The following is a 27391-nucleotide window of genomic DNA, read 5'->3' on the forward strand; positions in this document are numbered from 1 at the left end:
GGCATGATCTTGGTGCACCGCAATCTCCGTCTCACAGGTTCAAGTGATTCTCCCGTCTTAGCCTCCTGAGTAGCTGGGATTATAGGCATGTGCCACCATGCCTAGCTAATTTTTGTGTTTTTAGTAGAGACAGGGTTTCACCATGTTGGCCAGGCTGGTCTCGAACTCCTGACCTCAGGTGATCCACCCACCTCGGCCTCCCAAAGTGCTGGGATTACAGATGTGACCCACCGTGCCCAGCCTACTGTCAGGTTTTAAGCAGGGAAGTAACAGGATCTGATGTACACTTCGAGAAGAGACTCGGAGTGCTGTGGTGAGAGGGGACTCTAAGGGAGCAAGACTGAAAGCTGGGAGACAAAGTAGGAGGCCATAGCAGTGGTTCAGGCCAGAGATGCTGCTGGTATGGATTAAGGTTTGAGCAGGGGGGATGATAGAGGTGGTTTGATTCCATTAGTTTGGAGGTCTTTCCAACAGGACCTCCTGCTGCATTAGCTGGGAGCCTGTAGGAAAAGGCAGGGCATCATCCGGGACTGCAGTGTGAGAAGATCACGGTGCTATTATTGAACTGGGGTAGGGACTGGCGTGAGACGGAAAATCAAGAGCTCGCTTTTAGATATGTTAAGTACACAATGAATATTAGACACCCAAGTAACAGTATCGGTAGGCAATTAGATATTCATTCAATTTGGGATCTCTGAGGAGAGGTCAATATTGAAAAATCAGATTAAGAGCCATCAGGATATTTAAATCTATGGGACTGAAAGAGATAGCTAAGAAGAAAAATTAGATGGAAAAGAGATACAAGTGGGGGAGACAGAAAAGGAGACTGGGAACGCATCGCCAGTGAGGTGGGAGAAAAACGACTATCTACCACAACCCATTGCTTGGCACAGAGCCCACATTCCATACCAGTCTGCTGACGAAAGCTTGAATGATTCAGTTTCTGCCTCCTCTGCCTGCTTCTTCAGCTGATCTCCCACCAGCCCCCGCCCCAATCTGCTTTCTAACCACACACTCATCTGCGCCTCTGTACATTTGCATGTATTCTTCCCTCTGCTTCGAATGCCTTCTCTTTCCATTCCACTTCCACTCCCTGTTCCAAATGTGTGTGTGATGCCTGTTTTTCCCTCAAGTACTGGCTCCTATGGGAAACCTTCTGTCTCTGCCAGGCCAGGTGAATCCCTTCTATAGGCACTCAGAGGACCAGGGGCTTACTTGTGTTACAGTACTTAATATATTATATTAGGATTCTTAATTATCTTTATGTTCTACCAGATTCTGAGCAAGTTGAAGGCAGAGATGGTGTCTCTTATTTCAACATCTCTCATGCCTAACATAGGGTCTGATAGACAATAGTCACTTAACTATAATGCTATATAAACAAATGAATGCCTGATTAAATTTTGGGAGATTTAAATTCATTCAACTTCTTAAAGTACTTGAAGTTGTTTTCCCTCACATATGTATTACACTCAGATTCTATGAACAGGTTACTGCCTTGTTTATCAACTCAGAACAAGGTGGCACAACATGATCAGAGCTTCCTATTTTGTGCATATTTTACTGAAACAGGAGGTGCCTTCTGTATGTGTCACCTACATATTTCATACAGGAAAAACCTCCTTCAACAGGGCTTTAGAAATGTATCAATTTCACCACCACAAATTAGATGTCACTGGTATAGATGAGATAAATAGCATACAGCATAGTTCGTCATGTCATAAATGTTCCTTGGCAGTCAGCATACTTTAGTGGATTTATGTAAAATGCTCCTGTTCCTTTGAAAATACTCCAAAGGTCCTGTAAAAATCATGAAGTGGTCCAACAAACTGGAATAATTTTGCTGGATCACAATGCTGCTCAATTGATCTCATTTTAACAATAGGGTAATATTATACATGCACCAACTTTTCAAAGCTTCTGCCTTCTAGCCTGCTGCTGCTAAGGTACAGGTGTAACACAGCTGTGATGTGGAACCAAGTCTTCCCATGCAGTCAGATTGAGTCAGGGCTCTGTCATCAAAGCTCTGTAACTAGGACGGGTAGCTGTTTTTAGTTTCATTTGCAAATGAATGGACACAGCAGGACTTCAGAAGGGTTCACATCGAATGGTCATAAATATACGAAGAACAAATTTAGCACTCTCCAGAGCTAGTGTTAAGAGCTAAAACAGGAAACTATTTAATAAAAATTTTAAAAGAGGGCTTATGTTTATGTCATTCATCCTTCCTGAATCTTGGTCCAATTTGAAGAACATCAAACCATATTTTAATAAATATTTTATAAATATTTTTATAAATAGAACAGTATGTAGAGTCATTTTATTGAACTTTGAGCATCTACCCAGAATATGCTTTGTAACATGTCCCTTGTAATTAGTTTTGTTGAGATGTGTTAACTTCAATGAATATACTAAAGAAGGCAGGAAGACCACTGAAGAGTGATAGAGAAAAATCTGAGAAAACTAAGGAAAGCACCATCAACAGCAACAAAATTAGAGGATGAAAATACGTTGTCCTCAAGAACTTCACAGGACATAGATTAAGGAATGATTTTTGGCAGAAATTGGAAAACATACTCTGGGCAATATAGTAATGAGAAATCCTGCATTTCCCCCCTTACTTGGAAAGGGACTTGTTAGGTAAAGATTTGGCAATGACAGAATTTAGTTAGGAGTGAAAAACAACTGAAGCTGGTGATGTAAGTTCATGCAAGGAACTCAATCACAAATCCAATCATACTAGATGTTCTCTTTTCCCATCATGGCTTAAATTACTGGAGCAGAAATTTAGAGTAGACATAAAGAAAATATATTCTGATTGAAACGACTGCAAGACATCGAAATGGGTTACCTAGGAAAGTTTTGGAATATTCTTTTTTAGTGATTACTAAAAAAAGAACTGATACTCAGGGCTGGCCCTAGGCAAAAATGAAGAATCATAGACACATATCATCACGGCAGGACAGCCTTAGAAATCATTGAGTCCAGAGATTCCCAAACTTGTCTGCACATCAAATCACCTGAAGATCTTTTCAGAATTCCAAAGCCCGGGTATAACCAGGACCGAACTAAATCACAACCTCTGGGGATGGGACACAGGCATCAAGATTTTTGGAAGCTCAGCAGGTAGTTCCAATGGCAGCCGAATTTGGGTATCATGATGTAATCTAATGGTATCATGTTATAGATGAAGAAACTGAGGCCTGCAGAGAGAAAGGGACTTTTCTAAGACTGCTGGGGCAGCAAGTAGTGGAGAACTAGAACCTGTCTCCTGACCCTGATCTAATACACAAGGCATATTTTAAGAAAACAAGCAAACAACATACCTTATAAAATGAATATGTTGTCATTATAGGTAATTTTTTTAAAATACGGAAATTGTCAATGAAAAATAATTATTCAATCTCACCATCCAGAGATAAATTATTAATCACTGTTGATACTTTTGCATTTCCTTCTACTCTTTTCCCAAGGTTCTGATGTACTTTTTAATTTTTGTAAAAGGTCAGCCCTTATGGGAAAGGCTTTCTGGGAAGCTATAGGTACAGATAGTGCTTGGGGATACTGGGCCACATATCTATCTACCTTTGCTTCCCCTTCCTCCCATGGACACACAGCATGAGGTCCCATCTTTCCTGACACCTGCATGTAGCCTGATAATTAAATGGGTTCAGGATGGATTATGCAAGTTCTTCCTGAGTAATGAGGCAGAGACCAGGTGTAAAAGGCCTCCTTTGCAGAAGTGGTGTCAACCAAAGTTGTACACCCATATTCAGGTCTCTGGAACCACAGGAAGCTAGACTGAGAAGCTGCATCTGCTTCTGCTCATGTGACCACTTCACTTCCATTATGCTCTGGATCCTTGCCTAAATAAATCCAGAACCCTAACTTTACAGTGGTCTGTATATATTTGAGTGCATGTGTGCATGTGTGTGTGTTCTCACCCATTTCAGGCAACCTGAAGGATGCAAAGCCGTTATTTAGAATGGGGTCATGTCTTTATTACTTGATCCAAATAATCACTGTGATTTGGTGGATCTGTAAAATGAAACTTCCCTGATGAAAGAAATAACTCTAATTTTGAAGACCATATTGTATTATTGCCACCTGGCTAGTTAAAACTTCAATCTAATTTATGAGGTGACTCTTAATTCTGATTCTTATAATTCAGTGTCTATTCATGATAGGTGGGAAACAAATGCTTTAGCATCAAAAATAGATCATTTTGGAAAGGAAGACTGTCTTTAGAAGACCAAATGAGTCATAGACAAGGAAGCGGTTAACTTCAAATGCATCTTTCGGCTGGGCACGGTGGCTCACGCCTGTAATCCCAGCACTTTGGGAGGCCGAGGCAGGTGGATCATGAGGTCAGAAGATCGAGACCATCCTGGCTAACATGGTGAAACCCTGTCTCTACTAAAAGTACAAAAAAAATTAGCTGGGCTTGGTGGCAGGCGCCTGTAGTCCCAGCTACTTGGGAGGCTGAGGCAGGAGAATGGCGTGAACCCGGGAGGCAGAGCTTGCAGTGAGCCGAGATCATGCCACTGCACTCCAGCCTGGGCGACAGAGCGAGACTCCATCTCAAAAACAAAACAAAACAAAAAATATTAAATAAATAAATGCATCTTTCTCCAGTGTGTTCTTTATTCACCTTGGAGGCTACATTAATATCTTTAACAAACACCTTGCTATCATTACAGAAACATACCTAAGTTTAACTCACCCAGATTGGTCATACTTATTCTGTGAAAATTAAATCTTTTTTTCACATTTACATTTAAAAATCGTGTGATCTATCTATTTCTCTTCTGTAGCCAGATCAGATATCTAATCCTGTACATATTTGCATAGCCACTTCATCGATGTGAAGGACAGGGATTCACCCCTTTTATATGGCTACTCCAGCTTTTTGATGTGGGAAACAATTTGTGTCTAATAATCCAATAATCCAATATATTCTGATTTTTTGGGGCTTGACTTGAGGTTATTTATTCATTTTTTACTCTTTTGATACAAGGTCACTAAGATAGGATATCCCTATAAGTGCTTTATTCTCAGATTTTACCATATAACTCAGCTTTTTACAGGAAATCACATACATATCCAATTATTTGCTTGTGGCTCATGTATGGTATGAATACTTTCTGGGTATGTTTTAATACTCCACTGCACTTTCCTTAGTCTCTTTCCATGCCTCCAATTCTCTCAGTCCATTAAATGTAGCTCTGCCCTTGTCACTGACTGCTGGATATTTCCAAGAATATCAAGTAATTGTAATATAAATTAAAACAGATTAATAAGAAAAATCTGAGATAAGGAAAGAAAAATATATTTCCAACCAAATTCCAAGTTCAGATAATTTCTAGTACTGTTTACTATCTGAATTCAGAGTTTCCTTCTTCTATCAACAGCTCCAAGGAAAAGTGCAAATGTGGTTTCTAGTTCTGCCTGCCAATAATCAGCAATGTATATTTGTTTCCAAGTCCCTTAACATCTCTGGATTTCAGCCCCTTCTCTGCCATGATGGGTTGGGCCCTATAAATCCCTGCTGTATGAGGCCCAAACTTTAACATGGCCTGTGACATTTCACAGGACAGTACCAGAGGTTCCAGAGAAGACCTCTGGGAATGTCATTTATATCTATGATGGGCCAGGCGCGGTGGCTCACGCCTGTAATGCCAGCACTTTGGGAGGCTGAGACGGGCAGATCACCTGAGGTCAGGAGTTTGAGACCAGCCTGGCCAACATGGTAAAATGCCGTTTCTACTAAAAATACAAAAATTAGCCGGGCATGGTGGCGCGTGCCTGTAATCCCAGCTACTCAGGAGGCTGAGGCAGCAGAATCACTGGAACCCTGGAGGCAGAGGTTGCAGGGAGCCGAGGGCACACCACTGCACTCCAGCCTGGGTGACAGAGAGAGACTCTGTCTCAAAAAAACAAAAAAAACTACGATAGTTAGTTTTTAAAATTTGTTGTTGATACGTAAGAGTTGTACATATTTATGAGGTATATGTGATGTTTCGTAGGCATACAATGTGTAACAATCAAATCAGGGTAATTAGGCTATCCTACACCTCACACACTTACCATTTCTTTGTGTTGAGAACATTTCAAATCTTCTAGCTATTTTGAAATATACAATAAATTATTGTTAACTATAGTTGCCCTACTGTGCCATTCAACACTAGAACTTATTCTATCTTACTATATTTTTGCACCCATCAACCAACCTCATTTCATCACCCCCACCACCTCCCCAGCTGTGATGGTTAACTTTATGTGTCAACTTGACTGGGCCATGGAGTGCTGAGGTATTTGCTTCAACATTATTTCTGGGTGTGCTTATGAGGGTATTTCTGAATGAGCCTAGCATTTGAATCAGTAGACTGAGTAAAGCAGATTGCCCTCCCCAGTTGGAAGAGCATCATTCAACCTGTTGAGGGCCTTAATAGAACAAAAGGCAGAGAAAGGGAGAATTTACTCTCTCTACCTGGTTGCTTGAGCTGAGACATTGGTCTTCTCCTGCCCTCAGACTTGGTCTTACACCATCAGCTCTCCTGGTCCTCAGGCCTTCAGATTTAGACTGAGCTTACACCAAAGGTTCTTCTGGTACTCAGTCAGACCTTTGGACTCAGACTGGAACTACACCCCAAACTCACCAGAGTCTCCAGTATGCAAATGGCAGATCTAGAGACATCTCAGCCTCCACAATTGTGTGAGCCAATTCCTGATAATAAATCTAAATATGGAGATATATATAGAGATCTACATATGAAGATCTCGCTCTCCCTGCCTCCCTCTCTCTCTCTCCCTCTCTTTCTCCATGTGTGTGTATATATATATATATATGTGTATGTATATCCACCCACCCCACCCAACCAATAGGAGATATGTCTGTATATATTGATATATCTCCTATTGGTGATATAGTGTGATATTGGATGGGGTGGGTGGATATATATGTGCATATGTATTTATATATAGATATCTGTATATTGATTGATATATAGATAACTGTATATTGATTGATATATAGATATCTGTATATTGATTGATATACAGATATTGGTATACAGCTATATCTCCTCTTGGTTCTGTTTCACTGGAGAACCCCGACTAATATAAGATCTAAGGTACTGATGACTGATCACCTGGGAAGAAGAGGTATAACGGGTTGCCCTCATGGAAAAGGATTATTCTCTTAATCAGTAGGAAGTATTTAGTTATTAAACAGCTATATACCCAGCATATTAAAGCATATTATATGAATAAAGTCAAATGAATAAAGGAAATTCAAGATGTCTCTTTGCCCACAGGGAGTTTACCAACTTTCCATTGAATCCTGAATGGTTGTGTATTTGATGTTCTACCTATTAAACCAATAAGCAGCTTAAGTGTTTTTAGTCAGAAAAGAATATTTAGTCATTCAGTATTTTGATTTTACTTTATAAAAAGTTTTTTTTTTGAGACAAGTTTTGTTTTTTTTGAGACAGGTTCTCTCTCTGTTGCCCAGGTGCAACAAACAGGAATCCCTGCAGCCTTGACTTCCTGGGCTCAAGTGATTCTCCCACCTCAACCTCCCGAGTAGCTGGGACTATCTGTATCACCATGCGTGGCTAATTTTTAGATCTTTTGTAGAGATAGGGTCTTGCCATATTGCCCAGGCTGGTCTTGAACTCCTGGGCTCAAGTGATTCTCCTGCCTTGGTGTTCCAACATTTGGGTATTTTTTTTTTTTAAATAAAAACCAGAATAAGCAGATAGCTGACTTGAATATAGAACTAAAGACCAAAACTATTCTAACCCCTGGCTTCACTGTAAGGCAAAAATAAAGTGTGTAACCTGCAGATCTCATTATTGTTCCTTTTCAATAAACAACGAGTAACAGTATTCAATGCTACAGAAAATTTTATAGAATACTGATTATTGATTTATACAGTGCAGCACTGCTAAGAAAAATATAGGATTTTGAGCATTCGACAGAAATAAAATTATGTTATTCTTCCCACAGAAACAAAAATTTGGCTGGGTGTGGTGGCTCACACCTGCAATCCCAGCACTTTGGAAGGCTGAGGTGGGCAGATCACTTGAGCTCAGGAGTTCAAGACCAGCTTGGGCAACATGGCAACATTCCGTCTCTACAAAAAATATAAAAATTAGCCAGGCATGGTGGTACATGTCTATAGTCCCAGCTACTCAGGAGGCTGAGGTGTGAGAATTGCTTGAGCCCGGAAGGAGGTGAGGCTGAATTGAACTGAGATCATGCCACTGAACTCCAGCCTCAGTGCCAGAGTGAAACTTCTCTCAAAAAAAAAAAAAAAAAAAAAAAAAAAGAAAAGAAGAATTAATAGCAACTTCTCTCAACAGTAAAATAAATGTGTGCATGTGACAGAGAAACAGAAAGAGTGATGGTTTCTAATATTCCCACAACTCAAAGTTTATTTAGAATATCAGAGCTGGAAGGGCCCTGTGGCAGAAACTACTCATTGCCAATCAAAATGCCCTCAAACTGTGGTAACTGAATGGTGGCCATTTCTCAGCTTCCCTTGCAGTTTGGGGTAGGGGTCAGTGGGGATGGTGGTGCTGTGGTGTGCTTGACTAAGTCCCTGCCAATGGCGTGTGAGGAGATGAGATCTGAGTCAGAGCTTTTAGGAAAGTGGAACTGCCTCCTCAAGCTCTTTCTTCCCTGCATGGAATGGAGCAAGAATTGAACATGCAGATGAGGATGACACCCTTGGGGATGGAGGAGAAAGAAGTTACAAGGAACAGGGGACCCTGGATAATGGCATGGGGTAGATCTTCCTGCTAGTTTGGGACTTTTATTGCACACGAAAGAAATAAAGTATCTTGTTTGGGCAATTCCATTTTGGGGAATCTTTTATAGCTACTAGTGTTACCCTAAGTAATAAATGGACCTCAAGAATCATCAATACCAGTTTCCTAAACTTTATAACTTTTGTCATTTCTGTACTTTATTGCTATTTATACAATGTATTTTGTAATTAATACAGTTCTTTTACTTATATAGGCAAAATCTACTTAAGCCTTGCCTAAATTATGTCTGTGAAATCACCAGTTTGAAGTACTAATTATATTTTTAAATATATATGAAAATAAATGCACAATTATTAAAATAAAATGTTCATCTGTTTTCCATCTGATCTCATAGCACATGAAATCCAATTTAATTTCAACCACGCATTTTACTAATGAAAAAGCTGCGGCCCAAATGCCATATTTTCCAATTTAGACTGAGGACCTACATCTAGTTTGAGACTTTTTCCACATACCTTATTATGCTACTTTCCTTTTTCTTGTAAGTTTAACATGTGATTCCTGGGCACAAAGCCTTCCAAGAAATGATTCAAACTACTTGCAAGCTACTGTCCTATTGGTGTTTAGAGACTCTCTTTGAAGAGAAAAGAGTAAAAGTTATTGTCCTGGTCATGCCAATGGACAAACAGAAGCACAGAATAGTCTGTATCTCCTCAAGGCTGGCTCACATAGAGTTTATGTCTTTTCATGTTCACTTTCTTCTCCATTTATTTGCTCGGTAAGTATGGATTGATGAGATCACATCCAGAATGCAGATCGTGGATTTCTCAGATTTAAAGTTAAGGGAATTTTCCAAACTACTTTTTGGTCTGGAGGTAGTCTACAAATCTGATGGTCTAGAAGACTTATCAGTGAATAACTAAGGTTTTGTTAGAATGGGTCAAATTAAATATTTTTATTACTTTAGTATTTATATAGTAGATATCAAAAAGAAGTGAAACGATATGGCAACTACCCATAATTCTGACCTTAAAAATTTAGAGATAGACTGTAAATCCCTCTTTTTTAACTGATCACTTATCCACAAATTTATCTAAGACTATCTTGCCTTATACTTTTTTTTGTTTGTTTTTTTGATGGAGTTTTGCTCTTGTTGCCCAGGCTGGAGTGCAGTGGCGTGATCTTGGTTCACTGCAACCTCTGTGTCCTGGGTTCAAGTGATTCTCCTAACTCAGCCTCCCAGGTAGCTGGGATTACAGGCATGCACCATCATGCCTGGCTAATTTTTGTACTTTTAGTAGAGACGGGGTTTCACCATGTTGGTCAGGCTGGTCTTAAACCTCTGACCTCAGGTAATCCACCCACCTCGGCCTCCCAAAGTGCTGGGATTACAGGTGTGAGCCACCGTGCCAGGCCTTATCTTGCCTTATACTTTTATCCTTACCATCTCTCAGCATTCATTGCAAGTGATTCTACCATTATTCTTAACTCTGCTTCATATTGTTTTTGGAAGTAAAATTTTATTTGTTTAAAACAGAAGAAAATCTAATCAATGTGAGAGCAAAGAGAGTTTTGCCATTTTCCCAATGAACTCACAACATATGATTTATCTACATTTGACTTGTGAAGGATGTTAGCTAACATGACAAACCAATCTTTAGGAAATCTCTATTTTAAGCAGTTAACTTCAAGATTTCTTTAATATTGCCCAAAGAATGTTTTCATACATTATCAGAAGATTTTCTCCTTTTTGGATACTGAATCTAAGTTAGAATGGTTTAAGGAATGTTTAATGCATCAATTCTTTCCACTTCAAAGAGGTAATATTGTCATAGAAAGCAAAAGAAAATTTGAGGAGGTGCTAGAGATGGATAATTTTCTTGCTAGGAGGACACCCAAGTTAGCAGTTTCTTATATAATCCTATATTAATAAAAGCAGTTCAAGAATGGTCTCCAATTTTGTTCAATAACTTGATATTTCTGAGATGCCTATCAGACCTATAGTATATACACTGGGAATAATTTCAGGTAAAAACAAAATTTCTATATGGAAAGCACTTTTGAGTTTATGTCACTGAAGCTGGGTTTAGCTGTTGTGTTGTTTTGAGTATGGCATCTGTTGGTTAAAGTTAAAGAGAAATAAAGAAAGTCACTGTCAGCCTGTTTGGGCTGGTATAACAAAAATTCCATAAACTGGGTGGCTTATAAACAGCAAACATTTATTTCTCACAGTTCTGGAGGCTGAGAAGTCCAAGATCAAGGAGCTGGCAGATTAGGTGTCTGGTGAGGGCCTGGTCTTCATTGAAACTGCTTTCTTGCTCTATCCTTACATGTTTGTAGGACAAACAAGCTCCCTCAGATCTCTTTTATAAGGGCATTTTCCACCTTCATGACCTAGTCACTTCCCAAAGGCCCCATCTCTTCATACCATCTCACTGGGGATTGGGCTTCAACCTATGAATGCTAAAGGGGCAAAACATTCATACCATAGCAATCACCTGTATTTCTAGGACAAGGAATTACTAGTTAGCAGTAAACTTTTTCACTGCCCATGTTCTTATAACAGTAATTACCAATTTGCTATGATTTTTCATAAAATGCTGTGGGAGGCAATGTTAGCTTGAAGCCTTGAGGGTTGTGCCCTCTGCAATAGGACATATAAACGGAAGGTTAGAAAGCTGCTTTCAATGAAGATTGTCATGAAGAGAGGTCTAGGAGCTTTGCAGAAGAAAATGCAAAAGTCCCCAACCAGATCCTTGGTGAAGGGCTGAATGTCCCCTAAGGAACATGGACTGTCACAAAAAAGGTTTTCATTCATTCTCTTTTGGGGATCAGAGAGGACAAGCTTAGAACCAGCTAGATAGTAGGGGAATAGTTTGAAAAATTCCCATCCAGAATGAATGAATACATTGTTTCTGTGCTACAAGGGTAATCTTCCAATTTTGGGAGTATTAAATGGTGTTAGGAATGGAGATGAGGAAGAGACTAGTGGAATGGGATGAGGCTGGGGACTGTGAGGAGTAGTTATCGAATGCTGCTTAACAAATCACCATACACTTAGCAACTTCAAGCAACACACGTTTACTATGTCACACTGTTTCTGAGGGTCAGGAATTAGGGAGTAACTTAGCTGGATGGCCTGACCTGGGGTCTTTTATGAAGGTGGAATTAAGCTGCTGGCTGGGCCTGCAGTCATCCCAAGGTAGGGTCTGGAGAATCCATTCACAAGATAGCTCCCTCATGTGGTATGGACAGGAGACCTCATATGGGCTGCCAACAGTCTGCATGATGTGGTAGCTGGGTTTACCCCAGAGTGAGTGATTGAGAGAAAGAGCAGGGAGGAGGCCACAGTATATACAATGACCTAATCTTAAAAGTCACACACCATGACTTCCACTTTATTCTATTTATGAGAAGTGAGTCACTAAGTCCAGCCCACACTCAAGAGGAAGAGAACTAAGCTCCCATATTTTGAAGGGAGTATCAAATAATTTGTGGACATGTTAAACTATCACAAGTAAGGTTTCACGTAAAGCTAAAGAAAAGAGAAGTGGGGGACGAGAAGAGCCAGAGTTCTAGAATTTAAAGGTCTTAGTAGAATTTAATAGTCTCAACTAATTTGCCAGAAGGATGTAAGGATATGCTTCCTGTTCTTGCCTCTGATGACTGAACTGTACTCTACTTTGTCCATATATCCTCATTTTTTCTCATTTACATATTTCATTATTCTTTAAAAAAATTTGCTCATAAGAATACCTCCTCAGGGTAAAAGTAGAGCTGTGAAAACATTGCTTAAAAGGCATAAAACAAGCATTATAATAATATTAGAGTTAAGCAGAACGTGATTTTGAATCTGGGGGAAAAGTTTATCCTTTGTTAGTCGGTCAGTAAGTTAGTCATATACCTTAAGCACTCACTAGTGAAGAGATGTTTAGATGAAATAGACGCATTAAAATAATAAATTGTTAATTTGTTCATTTATTTATCCAGTAAAAATTTGCACCAGACTCTATGGCAGGTGCTGGGAACATAAAGAAGGATGAATAAAGAAGGAAGTCACAATCTGGTATGGGAGATCGACATGAAACCCATAATAACTATATCACATGGTAAGCTATACTTGAGTGATCACCTGGTTTGTATTTGTCTGTGATTCTTCACCTTAATTACTCCTTAAGGACAGAATTGATCTTATTCAATTCTCTATTACTAGCACCCAGCACAGTGCCTGGCCCATGGAAGCAGCTAAGGCATGTCTGATGAATGTGTTGCTAAATCCAATGTATTCTAAATGTTGCAGCACTTAGAGAGACTAGCTAAACACAATACCAGATGCTGGCTGGCTCTCTTTCCCTTCCTGCTAACGTTGATGAAGGAGGTATTTTTGGCTTGTGGTTGCAGTGTGCTGACTTCTTACATGACCTTCTCTCTCCTCTGCAGATGAATCATAATTCTCTGTAGAAATCTCCACTCCTGGGAGGCAGCTTTGGGCCTCACTGAGCTCTGGGAGCTCCTTCGCAGTTTGTCACTCCTGTGCCTCCCTGTGCATCCTTCCTAGGGACCTAGTGGACAGTGCATTTAGGCTGCTGGCTATAAGGAAAATCCAGGAGGAAGCATAGAGGAAGCTCCTCTCTCTTTTGTTCAGGGAAGATGCATTTTATTTTTTAAGCCCAGAATGGGAGTATCTATCTCTTTGTCCTAAAATTACAATACTTTAGGTAGAGATAATTTTTCTTTTCTCTTCTTCCTCCTCTTCTTCTTCTTCTTCCTCTTCCTCTTCTTCTTCTTATTCTTCTTCTTCTTTTTGGAGGTAGGGTCTCCTTCTGTCATTCAGGCTGGAGTGCAGTAGCATGATCAGGGTTCACTGTAGCCTCTACATCCTGGGCTCAAGCGATCCTCCCACCTCAGCCTCCTGAGTGTCTGGGATGACAAGTACGTGCCACCATGCCTGGCTAATTTTTCTGTCTTTTTGTAGAGATGAGGTTTCACCTTGTTGCCCAGGCTGGTCTCAAACTCCTGGGCTCAGGCAATGTGCCTGCCCAGGAGTTTGAGACCAGCCTGGGCAATATGGTGAAGCCTCACCTCCCAGAGGACTAGGATTACAGGCATGAGGCACCACGCCAGACTTGATGTTTCAATACAATGTTAAGATATGGAGGAAAAGATCCTCACCCATATAAGGCTTAGCTAGAGCTAAGAGTTCAACGTGAGCTTGAGGAATGACAGTCTTTGCACATAAACAGGTTCCCAGGTCATTTACTACAAACAATACATGTTCATGTGGTTTTAGTTGTCTTTTCTCCAACAGTGGATAATGTATTTTAGGGCACTTCAGCCAAAAACTTAGTTGATTTGCACATTTCCAGGTATTAATATAAGTAAAAATGAGTTCATACCATCTAAAATACAAAATATGCCCAATGTTACTGGCAAGATTGGTTGGAGCCTGCATTCTTATAAATGTGTCTCTGTGACTGACATCAAGACCAAGACAATTACAGAGGACACTGCAGCCCAGTCCCAGGCAGAAATCTGTATGCTTCAGGCAGAATTGTTTAATGTCAACTATTAAAATGGAGATACAGTTATGTTGGAAGGTTATATGGCACTTTATATACAACAATAGATAGACGAAAAAAAGCGTTACCCATACAGAGTGATTAACATTAATGAATGAATGAATTTCATTCATCCATCCATTCAGTCAACAAATATTTATTGATTATTCGTAGGTACCAGACATTGTTCTAGATATTAGGGTACAGTGGTAAATAAGAGACTAGGCCCCTTTTCTCATGGAGGCTGCATTTTTAAAGTAGAAAGACAGATTATAGACAGATAAATAAATAAAAACAAACAAGAAAGGACCCAGTGATAAATACTAGGATGAAAAACAAAGGCCTAGGTGATGCAATGGCAATTGAGTGATCAGGTTCAGCTTTTCTGAGGCATTGGCAATCCAGCTAAAATTTGAATGTCAAGAAGGAACCTGCCACCTGAAGATCAGAGGAAAGAGTGTTCCATATAGACAGAAGAGAAAGTGGGGACAGTGGGCAGTAAACTTGGGTGTGGGAGAGGAACAGAGAGAAAGGCAGAAGCCAAAACACCTGGAGCTCAGTAAAGGGACTGAGAAGAAGAAAGAGTGGAGAGGTGGCCAGGTGCCGATCATGAGGCAGGATGATAACAAAACATGGAATAGAATGTAAAATAGGAAGAACATTGGAATCAGATGATATAAAAACATAAGGCAGAGATTTTGGAAAAATTCAACTTGCTCCAGGCATGATTTTCATCTGGAGCTTACTAGTATTTAAAATTGCCTCTGATGAAAGCAATCTGCATCACCATTCTTTGTCTTGAAATAAAGAATAAGACACTTTTAGTCCTTTTAAGAATCTTATATCCCACTGTAGTGTCCATGACTTACAACTTTCCCCTTGATTATCAACATAATACATCTTTATGAAAGAACATTTGGAAAATACAAATAAGCCAACAGGAGAAGCAAAAATCCATTCCAAATCCAGCCACCCAAGAATAACTATTGCTAACATTTGGGCACAGAATCTGCTATGGTCTGAATGTGTTCCCTCAAATTCACATGTTGAAACCTAACTCCAAAGGTGATGTATTAAGAGGTAGGGCCTTTGGGAGGTGATTAGGTCACGAGGGCGGGGCTGTCATGAATGGGATTAGTGCCCTTACACAAGAGGCCTGAGGGAATTTGTTAGCCTTTTTTGCCCTTCTGCCATGTGAGGACCCAGCAAGAAGGTGCCATCTATGAGGAATGGGCCCTCAGCAGACACCAAATCTGTTGGCAACTTGATCTTGAGCTTTTCAGCCTCCAGAACTGTGAGCAATACATTTCTACTACTTATAAATGACCATATCTCAGGTTATTTTGTTATAGCAGCTCAAATGGACTAAGACAAACTCTATGTTCATACAATGCAGTGGTTCAGAATACAAACTCTGGAGTCTGGGTGAGAATCGTTGCTTTGCAACTTGCTAAACTTGTTTTTCAACTTGCTAGTTGACTTTCAGTCTATCTTAATTGCTTATAAAATGCCACATAACTGTCTGCAAGGTCTTTAAGCCTCAGTTTTCTCTTCTGAAAAATGGAATAGTAATCTTACTTTCTTCATAGCACTGCTGTGATGATTAAAGGACATAAGCCATGTAATTTTCCTGATTTAGTACCTCGCACATAGTACATTCTTTAACATGTTACCTATTATGCTGTTATCATTTTACAAAGTTGGGATTATACTGTAAAACTTTCCATATATAAACTACTATTTCAATTATTGCTAGACATTTTTAATAGTTACATAGTATTTTGCTATAAGGATATGATATAATTTAGTTAAACTCTGTTATGGGATACATTGGCTTTTTCCAAATTTTCACTATTCAATGAAATTCTACAGATAAAATATTGCAACTTTCAAGTTACGTCTCTAGGATAAATTCTATGAAGTGGCTGGGTCGATGAGCATAAATATTTCCAAGACTCTTCTGAGGCATATTATTACGTCTTCCGCTATGAATTTAGATAATAGCCTGGGTAAGAATAATGTCTGGAAGTAAATATGTGTGAAGTTTTGGAGGCATGATTTACCATCAGCTTAATGTAAATACTTTATCTCCTCCTTCCCCACGCATTCACACACTTTTTTCTCCACACCTGTTCACACCTTCTGGTGGGCACCATTTCCCTTCATTCCTTAGGGAGGCTTCCCAGTACCAGGCTTCTGGTTAAGCAACTCTGCTTATAGTTTTCTGATTTGCTGGGAATTCTGTACTTACCATTCTTTTTACTTGAAGACATAAACTTACAGGGTTTTAGTATATTGGGAATCCAAGCCCCTCAACTTACAGGTGATATGAAACTAAAGTAGAATGAACAAGTGGTTTGTCCAAATTGGTCCTGTGGACCATGCTATTGTTAGACTGCTAAGTAATGCTGGATCATTTCTTTATCTTTAGAACCTAGATCAGCAGCCAGTACACGTAAACAGCCAGTATGGTTTGCTGAATGAATAACTACTTGAAGTAACTTGAAGCCTTCTAGGATTTTGTAACTGGAAAGGCTCATAGAGGCATGGAAACTGAGGCCTAGATTGGTTAATGAGATGTAGGTAGTTATATAACTTTAGTGACAAGTTGGGATAACAACTCAGGTCCCAGTACAGACAAGGAGAAGCCAGGAGATGTGGCTTGCTGGGGTGAGATGGGCATGAAGAGGAAAGATTAATTCTGACTTGCTCCAGAGGGGGTAAAACCAAGACCAAGCAAAACTGCAAGTTGCTGGTAGGCCAATTTCAGCATAAGAAAGAACTTTTTGATAATTAGTACTGTCCAAAATGGAAATGGATTTTCTTGAAAAGAAGTGAGTAGCCCCTAATTGGAAGTGTTCAAATAAAACAGGGTAATAATTTGTGAAGTGTTTTAATAGAAAAAATTTTTTTGGTTTGTGTGCCTGGTGGGGATAAACGACTTCTAAGGTCTCTATCAAAGCGAAGATTAAATGATTTGTGAATATATGTATCTTGATAGATAGATAGTCTTCCCTTGTTGATCTGTTACTTTGTAATTAAGTCTTTTGAATGTGAATTCATTATCTTTCTCATTACAGATACATTTAAATGTCTTTACTTACCCAAGATTCCATGGGTTTAAAATAATCGTTTTAGTGGTATTTCAGTGTGCTACACACAGTAGGAGTTCAAAAGATAAAATTTAAATTAGCTCTTAACTTTGGAAAACCTACATTTAAAGTAAATTGAGCTACAGGCTCCATGCATTTGAACAATTTGATTGAACTCAGCTGGTCTCAACCAAATACATCAGTTGATCACATTCAAGAGCACTAAATATTCATTAGCTTTTTTTTAATTAAAAAAGGATAAAATTAAGGAATTTGGGTAGATGGTATTGTGGTGAAATAAAAGTGTTCTCTTATTGGCTTTCTGAATAATAATCTGAAATTATGGCTGGAAGTCTTTCCCAGAATTGAAAGAATCCTTTAAATATTAAACTGCAAATATAATTTTATTGCGCTTCAGGTATAGAGGTACTGAAAGACCACCCTTTCAGTGTAATCCTTTCATGCAAATTCTAGGAAGACAAGTCACATAAATGAACCATATTCCAGAAATGCTTTCAATTTTCAAGATTTCATATCCATAATAGAAACGGAGTTTCCAATAAGTTCATAAGTAAGTTTAGTGAAAAGCTCCACACTCAAATAGCAATCTAGCAAAGCTTTGATGAGTAGCAGAGATAGCATCTGTGATGCACTCTTTTTGAGTCTACCCGGGAAGGAAATGCATTAAAAAACAGCAAAAGTTGCTTTCTGTTTATTTAGGTTTTTTTTCTTTCCTTTCTTCTTTTCTCCCTCCTTTCTTCCCTCTTCCCTTTTCTCTCTCTCTCTTTCTTATTAGAAGGCTAAATACAGAAATCAATGTTCCAATCAGGTATTCATTTGAATTATCAACAATTTTTGGACATTCTTAATAATAAAATTTGCTCAAGTCAAGAGGGACAATCCATTAGCTAGAATATTCCAGCCATGCCCTTTTCTCGCCTACTTAGGAACATATATATCACACGGGCAGCAAGATCTTCTGTTTCAGACATTGTGCTAGATGCTAGAGAGATAAAAATATAAGGCATGAACCTTGGCCTCACAGACACCTAGCAAATCCATAGCATTGGTTCACCATACAACCTAGACTAGACTCAGAGTTCTTTCTGACCCAGGACTCATGACAGTCATTGCTAATCTATCACTGCATTGGCATAAGAGGTAATATATATTTGTCATCCCTGGTAGGAAATCAAATGTTCTCTGGTACATTTATTATACCAGATTCTGTACCAAATGATTGTCTCATTTTGACAATCATAATCATGGCTATTTCATGTCTATAATGTAAGACCCATTTCATTTCTATCTTGCTGAAGTTTGATTTTTCAAATGCCACTCTCAGGAGCATGAAACAGAAAAAACTAATTTTAAGAAAAGTTACCTCCACTGCTGCTTTTGCCCTTTCAAACTCTTCTTCTAAGGAGTGGTTTCTAGAAAGTAATGCACTTCCCCAGCGATGTTCTTTGGTCAGTCGAGCCTGAAATCAATCATACACATAGTGTTATAATATTAGAATCACATGTTACTATAGAAATATGCAGGTGCTTTTCCTTTTCCCATTTCACTTCCCTAGAGTTCAAGAATCATCTGTGACTGATGACATTTTTGGAGTACTGTGCTGGTATGATGTTGCCTAAACTGAGATGCTGTCAAAATGTGTGTGAGCATGCGTGCGTGATTCTTCCAACAGTGGGTCTCAGCCCTGGACATATTGAAACCACTCCTCAGGCCTCATCTCCCAAAGATCTTATTTTAATTGGTCTTGATTCCAGGCCTTGATATTTTAGTTAACCTCTCCAAGTGATTCTGATACGCAGCTAGGATGGGCAATCTCCATTACAAGTCTAGCTTTAGAAATTGATATTCAAGCTTTCAGCTTGTGAGGAAGATCAGCCTCCGGTTAAAAACATAAAAGCTGCAGAAATGAAAGTGTGGCTTCCAGGCCTTTCTCCGTATGTACACAGCAGATCCTCATGCAGAGTTCTCTTCCTTCTGCTTTCCCTCTGTTGGCACTGTCTTATGTCTCATTTCTTAGGATATTGCTCTCTATTAAATAATAATGAATCACTTAGATAAAATCATGTCTGATAAGGCCAACTGCTTTGCCACAATTAATAGGCAATGTAATATTTACACATCTTAACTTAGCTAAATGCAAATATTTTCAGAAGAACTTTCCCCAAGAGTCTGCTGTAGTTTTTAAAATGTTATTAATTTTTAATTTCACAAAAATTGAATACTTATTTCAAAAAAAATTAATCATAGAAAATAAGAGGTGGACCACTAGACCTTTTTCTCTGCAGTTACATAAACATTTAAACACATAATGTGTATTGTAATATGTACAGTAATATGTTTCAAAAACATATGAAACATAAAAGGCATGCAATTCTTCAATGTTTTCACTCAACAATTTACCTTGGAGAGTTTCCATTTTTGTTTTTTGTTTTTTTTGGTCAACCTCTGTGCTCTACCAGGGGATCCATGAGGATAAGAATCTTGTTTGGTTACTTTTGTACTCCCCATGCCCAGCACAGGGCCAGACAAGGGATGAGTGCCCACATACGCCTAAGGGCTGCAGGATGAGGCATGCACTGAGACACAGTGAGGCCTTGGGGAATAGGAGGAGAGGGGCTTGAAATGAATTTCCCCGGTCCCTTTTATTACAGAGTGGAGGTGGGGTAGGGAGGGTGACTTCTTGGTATGTGTGTTAGATTGCTCTGTAGCAGTGATGCTCAACCCTGGCTTTCCGTGGGAATTACTTGAACAGGCCTGGGCCCCACCCCAACCAATTAAATGAGAAACTCTGGGGGTGGGGCCCGGGCCTTTGATGTTTGAAAAGCGCCTCTGGTAATTCTGAAAAGCAGTCGTGGTCTGAAAACCACTGTTCTACAGCAAAACTTTCCTCTTCACACAGCACTTGCCCTCCAAATAGCTCAGCTGCTCTTCATTCGTTTCTCTACCACTGTTGGTCCCGAAGGGGACCCCCCTTCTTCTATTGTGACACGATAGTACTACCAGACACCGCTCTAAGTAATTTAGACATTATAATTTATTTTGCTCTTTTGGCGACTTCATGAGGTAGGTATTATCAACTCCATTTTCAAGATGATGATGTTGAGATACAGAGAGCTTAATTCGCTTGCCCAAAGTTATACAGCTAGTAAGTGGCAGGGCTGGTACTTCAAGGCCATGCTCATAACCACTGTTCTACACTGCTTCTCCCAGGAGGCTGTGCTCACCCAGTCATGCCAGGAAGACAGAAAACAGAGAAAGACTGCCCCTGGGGGGCCGTTGCGTAGGTGAGGAGTCAACAACGAAGCCCTAAGAATACTGTGGATTGCAAGCAATAATGAAGTAATTATGACCGTAAACAACAGTGTTAGTCTGTGTTTTGCTTTAATAAATGTGGAACGTTTATTTATTAAAACATTAATTTATGTTTCCTCCTCTTTGTTGGGAATACTTCTGTATCCTCAGTATCTCCTAGCAGGCAGTAGGTGCTCCGTAAGTAGTCAATAAATAGTTGTTGAAAATACGCTGTCAATGAATAGATGCGTGAATGAATTAAAGATATTTTCTTTCCTTAGCCCCGGAAGGTGTTCTCAGTCAAGGTTCTCTGTTCAATCCAGGAGGCTAAGGAGGAAGTTATAGGAGACTGAAAGGGGTCTTGTTTTTTGTCCTGGATCTGGAGTGGCAGAGGTCTGTGCTAGCAAGGTCCTACTGCCTGGGCTTTAGAAGTGGGCAATGGCAGCTGAATGCCGGAGGGGGCTGCCTAGGAAAATGCAAGGCCCGCAGGCAGCACAGGGGTGAGGTGCCTACAGGGGTGTCTGTGGTCAGAAGAGGGAAGGGTGGTGGGGTACCTCTGGGCTTGCAGGAGCATCAGCGCCTCACTGTTGGGTGGGCCAGGCTCATGGGCCACCATGAACAAGTAGCCTCCTTCTTTAGGCCCCATGAAAGCTACTACCTCCTCCTAACCCAGACACCTGACACAGGGAGGGTGACCTGAAACATAAAAGTGAAGCCAACTATCATATCATCCTGGCAAGTAGAGTCTTAGAGCCAGATTTAATATCAGTAAATAAAAATAATAAGACGTTTCTTGTATTCCAGGATTGTGGCAGCCAATTTATACTCTTTGCAAAAGCAAAAGAACTTGTGATAGAAAAATGTATGCCCAACTTTGAAAGAGGCAAATTGAGGTTGTGTGATTTCTTGATATCATGTGAGAGAATTTTCTAAGTCTTCTTGACCCTTGTGTTAGTTTCTTATGGCTAGTGTAACAAATATAAACTACCACAAACTGGTTGACTTGAAAGGACAGAAATTTATTCTCTCAAAGTTCTGGAGACTAGAATTCCAAAATCAAGGCATTAGCAGGGCCACGTTCCCTCTGAAGGCTCTGGGGGAGAATCTGCACCACGCCTCTCCTAGTTCCTAGTGGCTTCAGGCATTCTTTGGCTTATGACTGCGTCACTCCATGTTGCCTCCTCTTCTCTCTCAAAACTCTGTCTGCCTTACTCTTATTAGGTACATGTGGTTGCATTTAGGGCCCACCCAAATAGTTCAGGAAAGCCTCCTTCTCCAGAGTCCTGTAATTTAATCATGTATTTTGCTATATCTGGCCACCATTCAGCCAACTACAACCCTGATCTGACACTTTTGGGCCACAGTATATTCGATGAACAAATATAAACAAATATAAAGGGGAAGACAGTTCACAACCTTTTAGGATTAAGTCGTTAGGATGCTGTAACCTAGTAGAGATGTTAACTCCAACGGTGATATCTTATTGTCTTGTAGAAAGTTAGCCAATCTTGTATCTAACTAGGGAAACTCATTTTGGCATTTATTTCCCAACTGGCTATATAAAGCTCTGTTCCTCATTGTTTTGCTTTTGGAACCAACTCTATTGTCTTCCTGTTGGTTCCTTCATTAATAAAATAAACATATAAAAATTTCAAGTGTGGACACATGGTAAGAAATAAACTTTCTGAGAAACTGAAGAAAATGCAAATAAATGAAAAAATATCCCGTGATCATGAATTGAAAGGATTAATATTGTTAAATTTCCCAAACACTCCCTAAAGCAATCTACAGATCCAGCCCAATTCTTATCAAAATTCACATGATGTTTTCCACAGAAATAAAAAAAATCATAAAATTTGTACAGACTCACAAGAGACCTTGAATACCCAAAGCAATCTTGAGCAAAAAGAACAACATTGGAGGGATAACACTACCTGCCTTCAAAATATATTACAAAGCTATAGTGATCAAAATGGCATGATAACAGCATAAAAACAGGCATATAGACTAATGGAACAGAATAGAGAGCCCAGAAGTAAACCCATGCATTTATGGTTAACTGTTTTTCTACAAAGTTGCCAAGAATACACAATGGAGAAAGAACAGTGTCTTCAATAAATGGTTCTTGGAAAACTGGATATCTACATGCAAAATAATGAAATTACACCCTTTTCTCACATTATATACAAAAACCAACTCAAAATGGATTGAAGACTTAAATGTAATACCTGAAACTATGAAACTGCTAGAAGAAAACACTGGGGAAATGCTACATGACACTAGTCTGGGCAAAGAATTTTAAAAATATGACACTAAAAACATAGGCAACAAAAGCAAAATAGGCAAGTGGAATTACATCAAACTCAAAAACTGCCACACAGCAAAGGAAACAATCAAGACGACAAAGAAACAACCCTCAGAATAGGAGAAAATATTTGCTAATCATACATCTGATAAGGGGTTAACATCTAAAATATATAAGGAACTTAACTCAATAGCAAGAAAACAACTTGATTTAAAAATGGGAAAAGGACCTGAATGGACATTTCTCAAAAGAAGACATACAAATGGCCAATAGATATATGAACAAAATATTCAACATTACTAATCATAGGGAAATGCAAGTTAAAACCACAGTGAGATACCACCTCACACCTATTAGGATGTCTGTTATCGAAAAGATGAAAGATAAGTGTTGGAGAGGATGTGGAGAGAAAAGAACCCTTGTAAACTGTTGGTGGAAATACAAATTAGTGTAACCATTATGGAAAACAGGACGAGGGTCCTCAATAAACTAAAAGTAGAGCTACCACATGATCCAGCAATTCCACTACTGGGTATGTATCTGATATGGTTTGGCTGTGTCCCCACCCAAATCTCTTCTTGAATTCCCACATGTTGTGGGAGGGACCTGGTGGGAGGTAATTGAATCATGGGGGCAGGTCTTTCCCGTGCTGCTCTTATGATAGTGAATAAGTCTCATGGGATCTGATGGTATTATAAGGGGGAGTTTCCCTGCACAAGCTCTTTCTTTGCCTGCTGCCATCCATGTAAGATATGACTTGCTCCTCCTTGCCTTTCACCATGATTGTGTGGCCTCCCCAGCCACGTGGAACTCTAAGTCCATTAAACCTCTTTCTTTTGTAAATTACCCAGTCTCGGGTATGTTTTTATCAGCAGCGGGAAAACAGACTAATACAATATCCAAAGGAAATGAAATCAGTATGTCTAAGCAATATTTTAATTCCTGTGTTCATTGCAGCATTATTCACAATAGCCAAGATACAGAATCAGTCTGTCTATCGATGGAAGGAAGGGTAAGGAGAATGTGATATATATAGATGATGGAATGCTATTCAGCCTTATACAAGAAAGAAAAACTCATTTGTGACAACATGAATGAACCTAGAGGACAGTGTGTTAAGTGAAATATGCCAAGCACAGAAAGACAAGTACCATGTGATCTCACTTACATGTGGAATCGAAAAAACTTGAACTCATAGAAGCAGAGTAGAATGGTGGTTACCAGGAGCTGGAGGTGAAGGTTGAGGGGTTTGGGAGATGTCGGTCAAAGGATATAAAACTTCAGTTAGATAGGAGGAAAAAGTTCAAGAGATCTATGGCACATTATGGTAACTATCATTAATAACAGTGTGTTATATTTTTGAAACTCGGTAAGAAATTAGATTTTAAGTATTCTCACTATAAAAATAAGTATGTGAGTGAATGCATATGTTAATTAGCTCAACTGAGCCATTTTACAAAGTATATATATTTCAAAACATCATGTTTTACATGATAAATATATAAAATTGTAATTTGTCAGTAAAAAATGAATTAATAAAAAGGAAAAAACTTTGTGCATTTATATAATGTCATGAATGACCCATGAATGGCAGTAGAGGAAAGTGAAAGCACTAATATTTTTTTCCCAGGGCATGTCCTTTTCTTAGCAGGCACTTCTCACCAGTAAGATACAACCTCACTTTCCTGTGAAGCCTGACCTAACAGGATCCATTACTGTCCTTGGCTTCTTCCCTTCGTCAGTGTTTCATGCACCAGCTGCACTGCGCATCACAGGATGCAAAGGGCACTGGAAGAAGAGGCAAATCTCTCCGAATTCTAGGCTTACAGTTCATATTCTCTTTGCCACTTAAAACAACAAGTGCAAATAGAATCTTACTGTATAAATGAAATTTTATTTTCATAGTACAATTACTGTTTAGGGAAGTGTTATTTTCCACATTTTTAGGAAGGCCTTAGATTATCATTAAGAAGAGTGTTATCTATGTCACATTTTGAAACCATTTCTTTTGCCCAAGAAAGTATAAGATAAATGCCATCAAAGATCAGTAAATACTGAAGGTAAACAGGCAGTTTTCGAATAGCGATTAGTATGCGGTTAAAGATCCTGAAACTTTTCTGCAACTTAGCGATGTGCTCAGACATACAGGTTTAGGATTCAGAATGAAATACAGATTATAACATATGGTAAAGATCAGCCTTCCTTTCAATGCAAACTTTTTTTTTTTTTAATTTCATCACAGGCAAAAGCTGTGGGAAGGGATATATATATATATACAAAAGTAATGCTTATAAACTGGTTATATTGCTTAGTACTTACATAAAGGTATGGTAAACAAAACAACTACACGTTACACTCATACATTTGAGTTGCAGTTGTTTTGACAGCACAGTGACTTCTAAACCTTTGTGGGCACTGGAATCACTGGAAGGCCTTGTTAAAATGCAGATTGCTAGGCCCCACCCCCGGGGACTCCGATTCAGTAGGTCTGAGGTAAGGCCCAGAATCTGCATTTCTAACAAGTTCTCAGGTGATACTGATAGTGCTAGGCTAGGAAACTACACAGAGAACCTCTGATCTAGATATTGGCATTATGTGTATACTGGAGTTCACAAATGTACTCTAATGTAGGCATTTCTTTTCTCCTTTGCATGATTTTGAAAAATGCTCCACAGCTATAGCAAGCTCCTGGAAACATCTTGGGTTTACAAATGGCATTTTAATTGGTTTAACTTAATTGGATTGTAGGATATTGCACTCTCCAAAGAAGAAAGCATTAAGTTCCCCTAACTGTTGATTGTTCTGAATGACAAGCACTAGGTAAAGAGAGAGAAGAAAGGATTTAACAGATTTTTAAAAGGAATGTTGTATTTTATTTTCTTTGTTCTAGCAAAACTCTGTTGGCTAACCACAATGACCGTTGTTAATAGCTTCTCATACAATTGCCTATATATTATTGCTGGAGGAGAAAAAGGAATCTGTTTAACTGTAGAAAAGAAAAACATAACAACTAGCAGACCTTGACTGACAGAATAACACGGTCATTGAAAGCATATGCTGGAATCAGATTGCCTGAGGCCAAATCCTGGTTTACCATTTACTACCACCTGGTGACCTTGGACAAATTACTTAAACTATTTTCATCTGTAAAGTGTACGGTCACATGTGGAGTCCCTATAAGGACTGATTATAACAATTCATGTAAATACACCATACATAGGACATAGTACGTGCTTAATACAACTTTGCTTTCATTATTATCTTTCTGGTTAGTGCCTATCAGGTGTGACTTTTAGAGTACTTTTGTTTAGTGGTTGGCGGAGACTAGTTGGAGTCTTATACTAGAATAGATCATTTAAACACTTTCCTCATTGAAATACCCAGGATTTTTTTTTCTTAAACAGCTAACAAACATTTGTCATTGAAAGTACACACGGCCGGGCACGGTGGCTCACGCCTGTAATCCCAGCACTTTGGGAGGCCGAGGTGGGCGGATTGCCCGAGCTCGGGAGTTTGAAACCAGCCTGGGCAACATCGCGAAACCCTGTCTCTACTAAAAACACAAAAAATCAGCCGGGCATGGTGGCTGGTGTCTGTAATCCCAGCTACTCAGGAGGCTGAGGCAGGAGAATTGCTTGAACCTGGGAGGCAGATGTTGCCGTGAGTCGAGATCGCGCCACTGTACTCCAGCCTGGGTGACAGAGCAAGACTCTGTCTCAAAAAAAAAAAAAAAAAAAAGAAAAGAAAATACACACAAAAACTGTCCCTTGTATGTAAAGGAGCCAATTCCTAGAGCTTTGTACAAGGCATGGCAGCATATAGTCCCCATCTCCCTTCAACTACCAAATTCTATGTTGAAGAATATTGAGGCAAATAAGTGCTGATTTGTGAACAGTCTATTATCGGGCAAAACTAAAAACTATTATTGAAACTAGTTTTAAAAATGATCCAGAATAAAATTTTGGGTTTTTTTCCTGCCCTTTAATTAACTTCAGCTGCTACTTCCACATTGTTAAATTTGATTAGTTGTTTTCCTTTTTTGTTAGGATCCCTTATTTTCCACTTCCACAAATATTTGAGAATGTACTGTGTACAGATTTCCTACTGTGCTGGAAGTGGTCTTTCAGATTTCTTTCCTGCCTGCCTGCCTTCTTTCTTTCTTCCTGACTTCCATCTTTGTTTCACTCCCTCCTCATTAATCACTCACTGTGTGTGGCCTGGAGGGAAAAAGCCATGTTGAAGTGGCTCCTGTACTGTATTCTGGCAAGCAAAATTATTAATATTGATAGTGTATCTAATAGTTTCTGTTAGACACAAAGATTTCAGCTTTAGTCTAACTCCTCTTTCCAA

At 39.2% G+C, this 27391-nt stretch overlaps 1 protein-coding gene across 17 annotated transcripts in view; it reads right to left on the reverse strand.

Moving 5' to 3' along the window:
- The window catches only part of PEX5L (peroxisomal biogenesis factor 5 like), a 241674-nt gene that overhangs the window by 44749 nt on the left and 169534 nt on the right, over positions 1–27391 (reverse strand). For all 17 annotated transcript variants that reach the window (XM_014344468.4, XM_014344465.5, XM_014344464.6 and 14 more), the window contains one exon: positions 18809–18904. In XM_014344468.4, coding sequence (XP_014199954.1) covers positions 18809–18904 — 96 coding nt within the window. The remainder of the gene's footprint in view (positions 1–18808; positions 18905–27391) is intronic.

This window comes from Pan paniscus, chromosome 2 (genome assembly GCF_029289425.2).
Source record: "Pan paniscus chromosome 2, NHGRI_mPanPan1-v2.0_pri, whole genome shotgun sequence".
Lineage (NCBI taxonomy): Eukaryota > Metazoa > Chordata > Mammalia > Primates > Hominidae > Pan > Pan paniscus.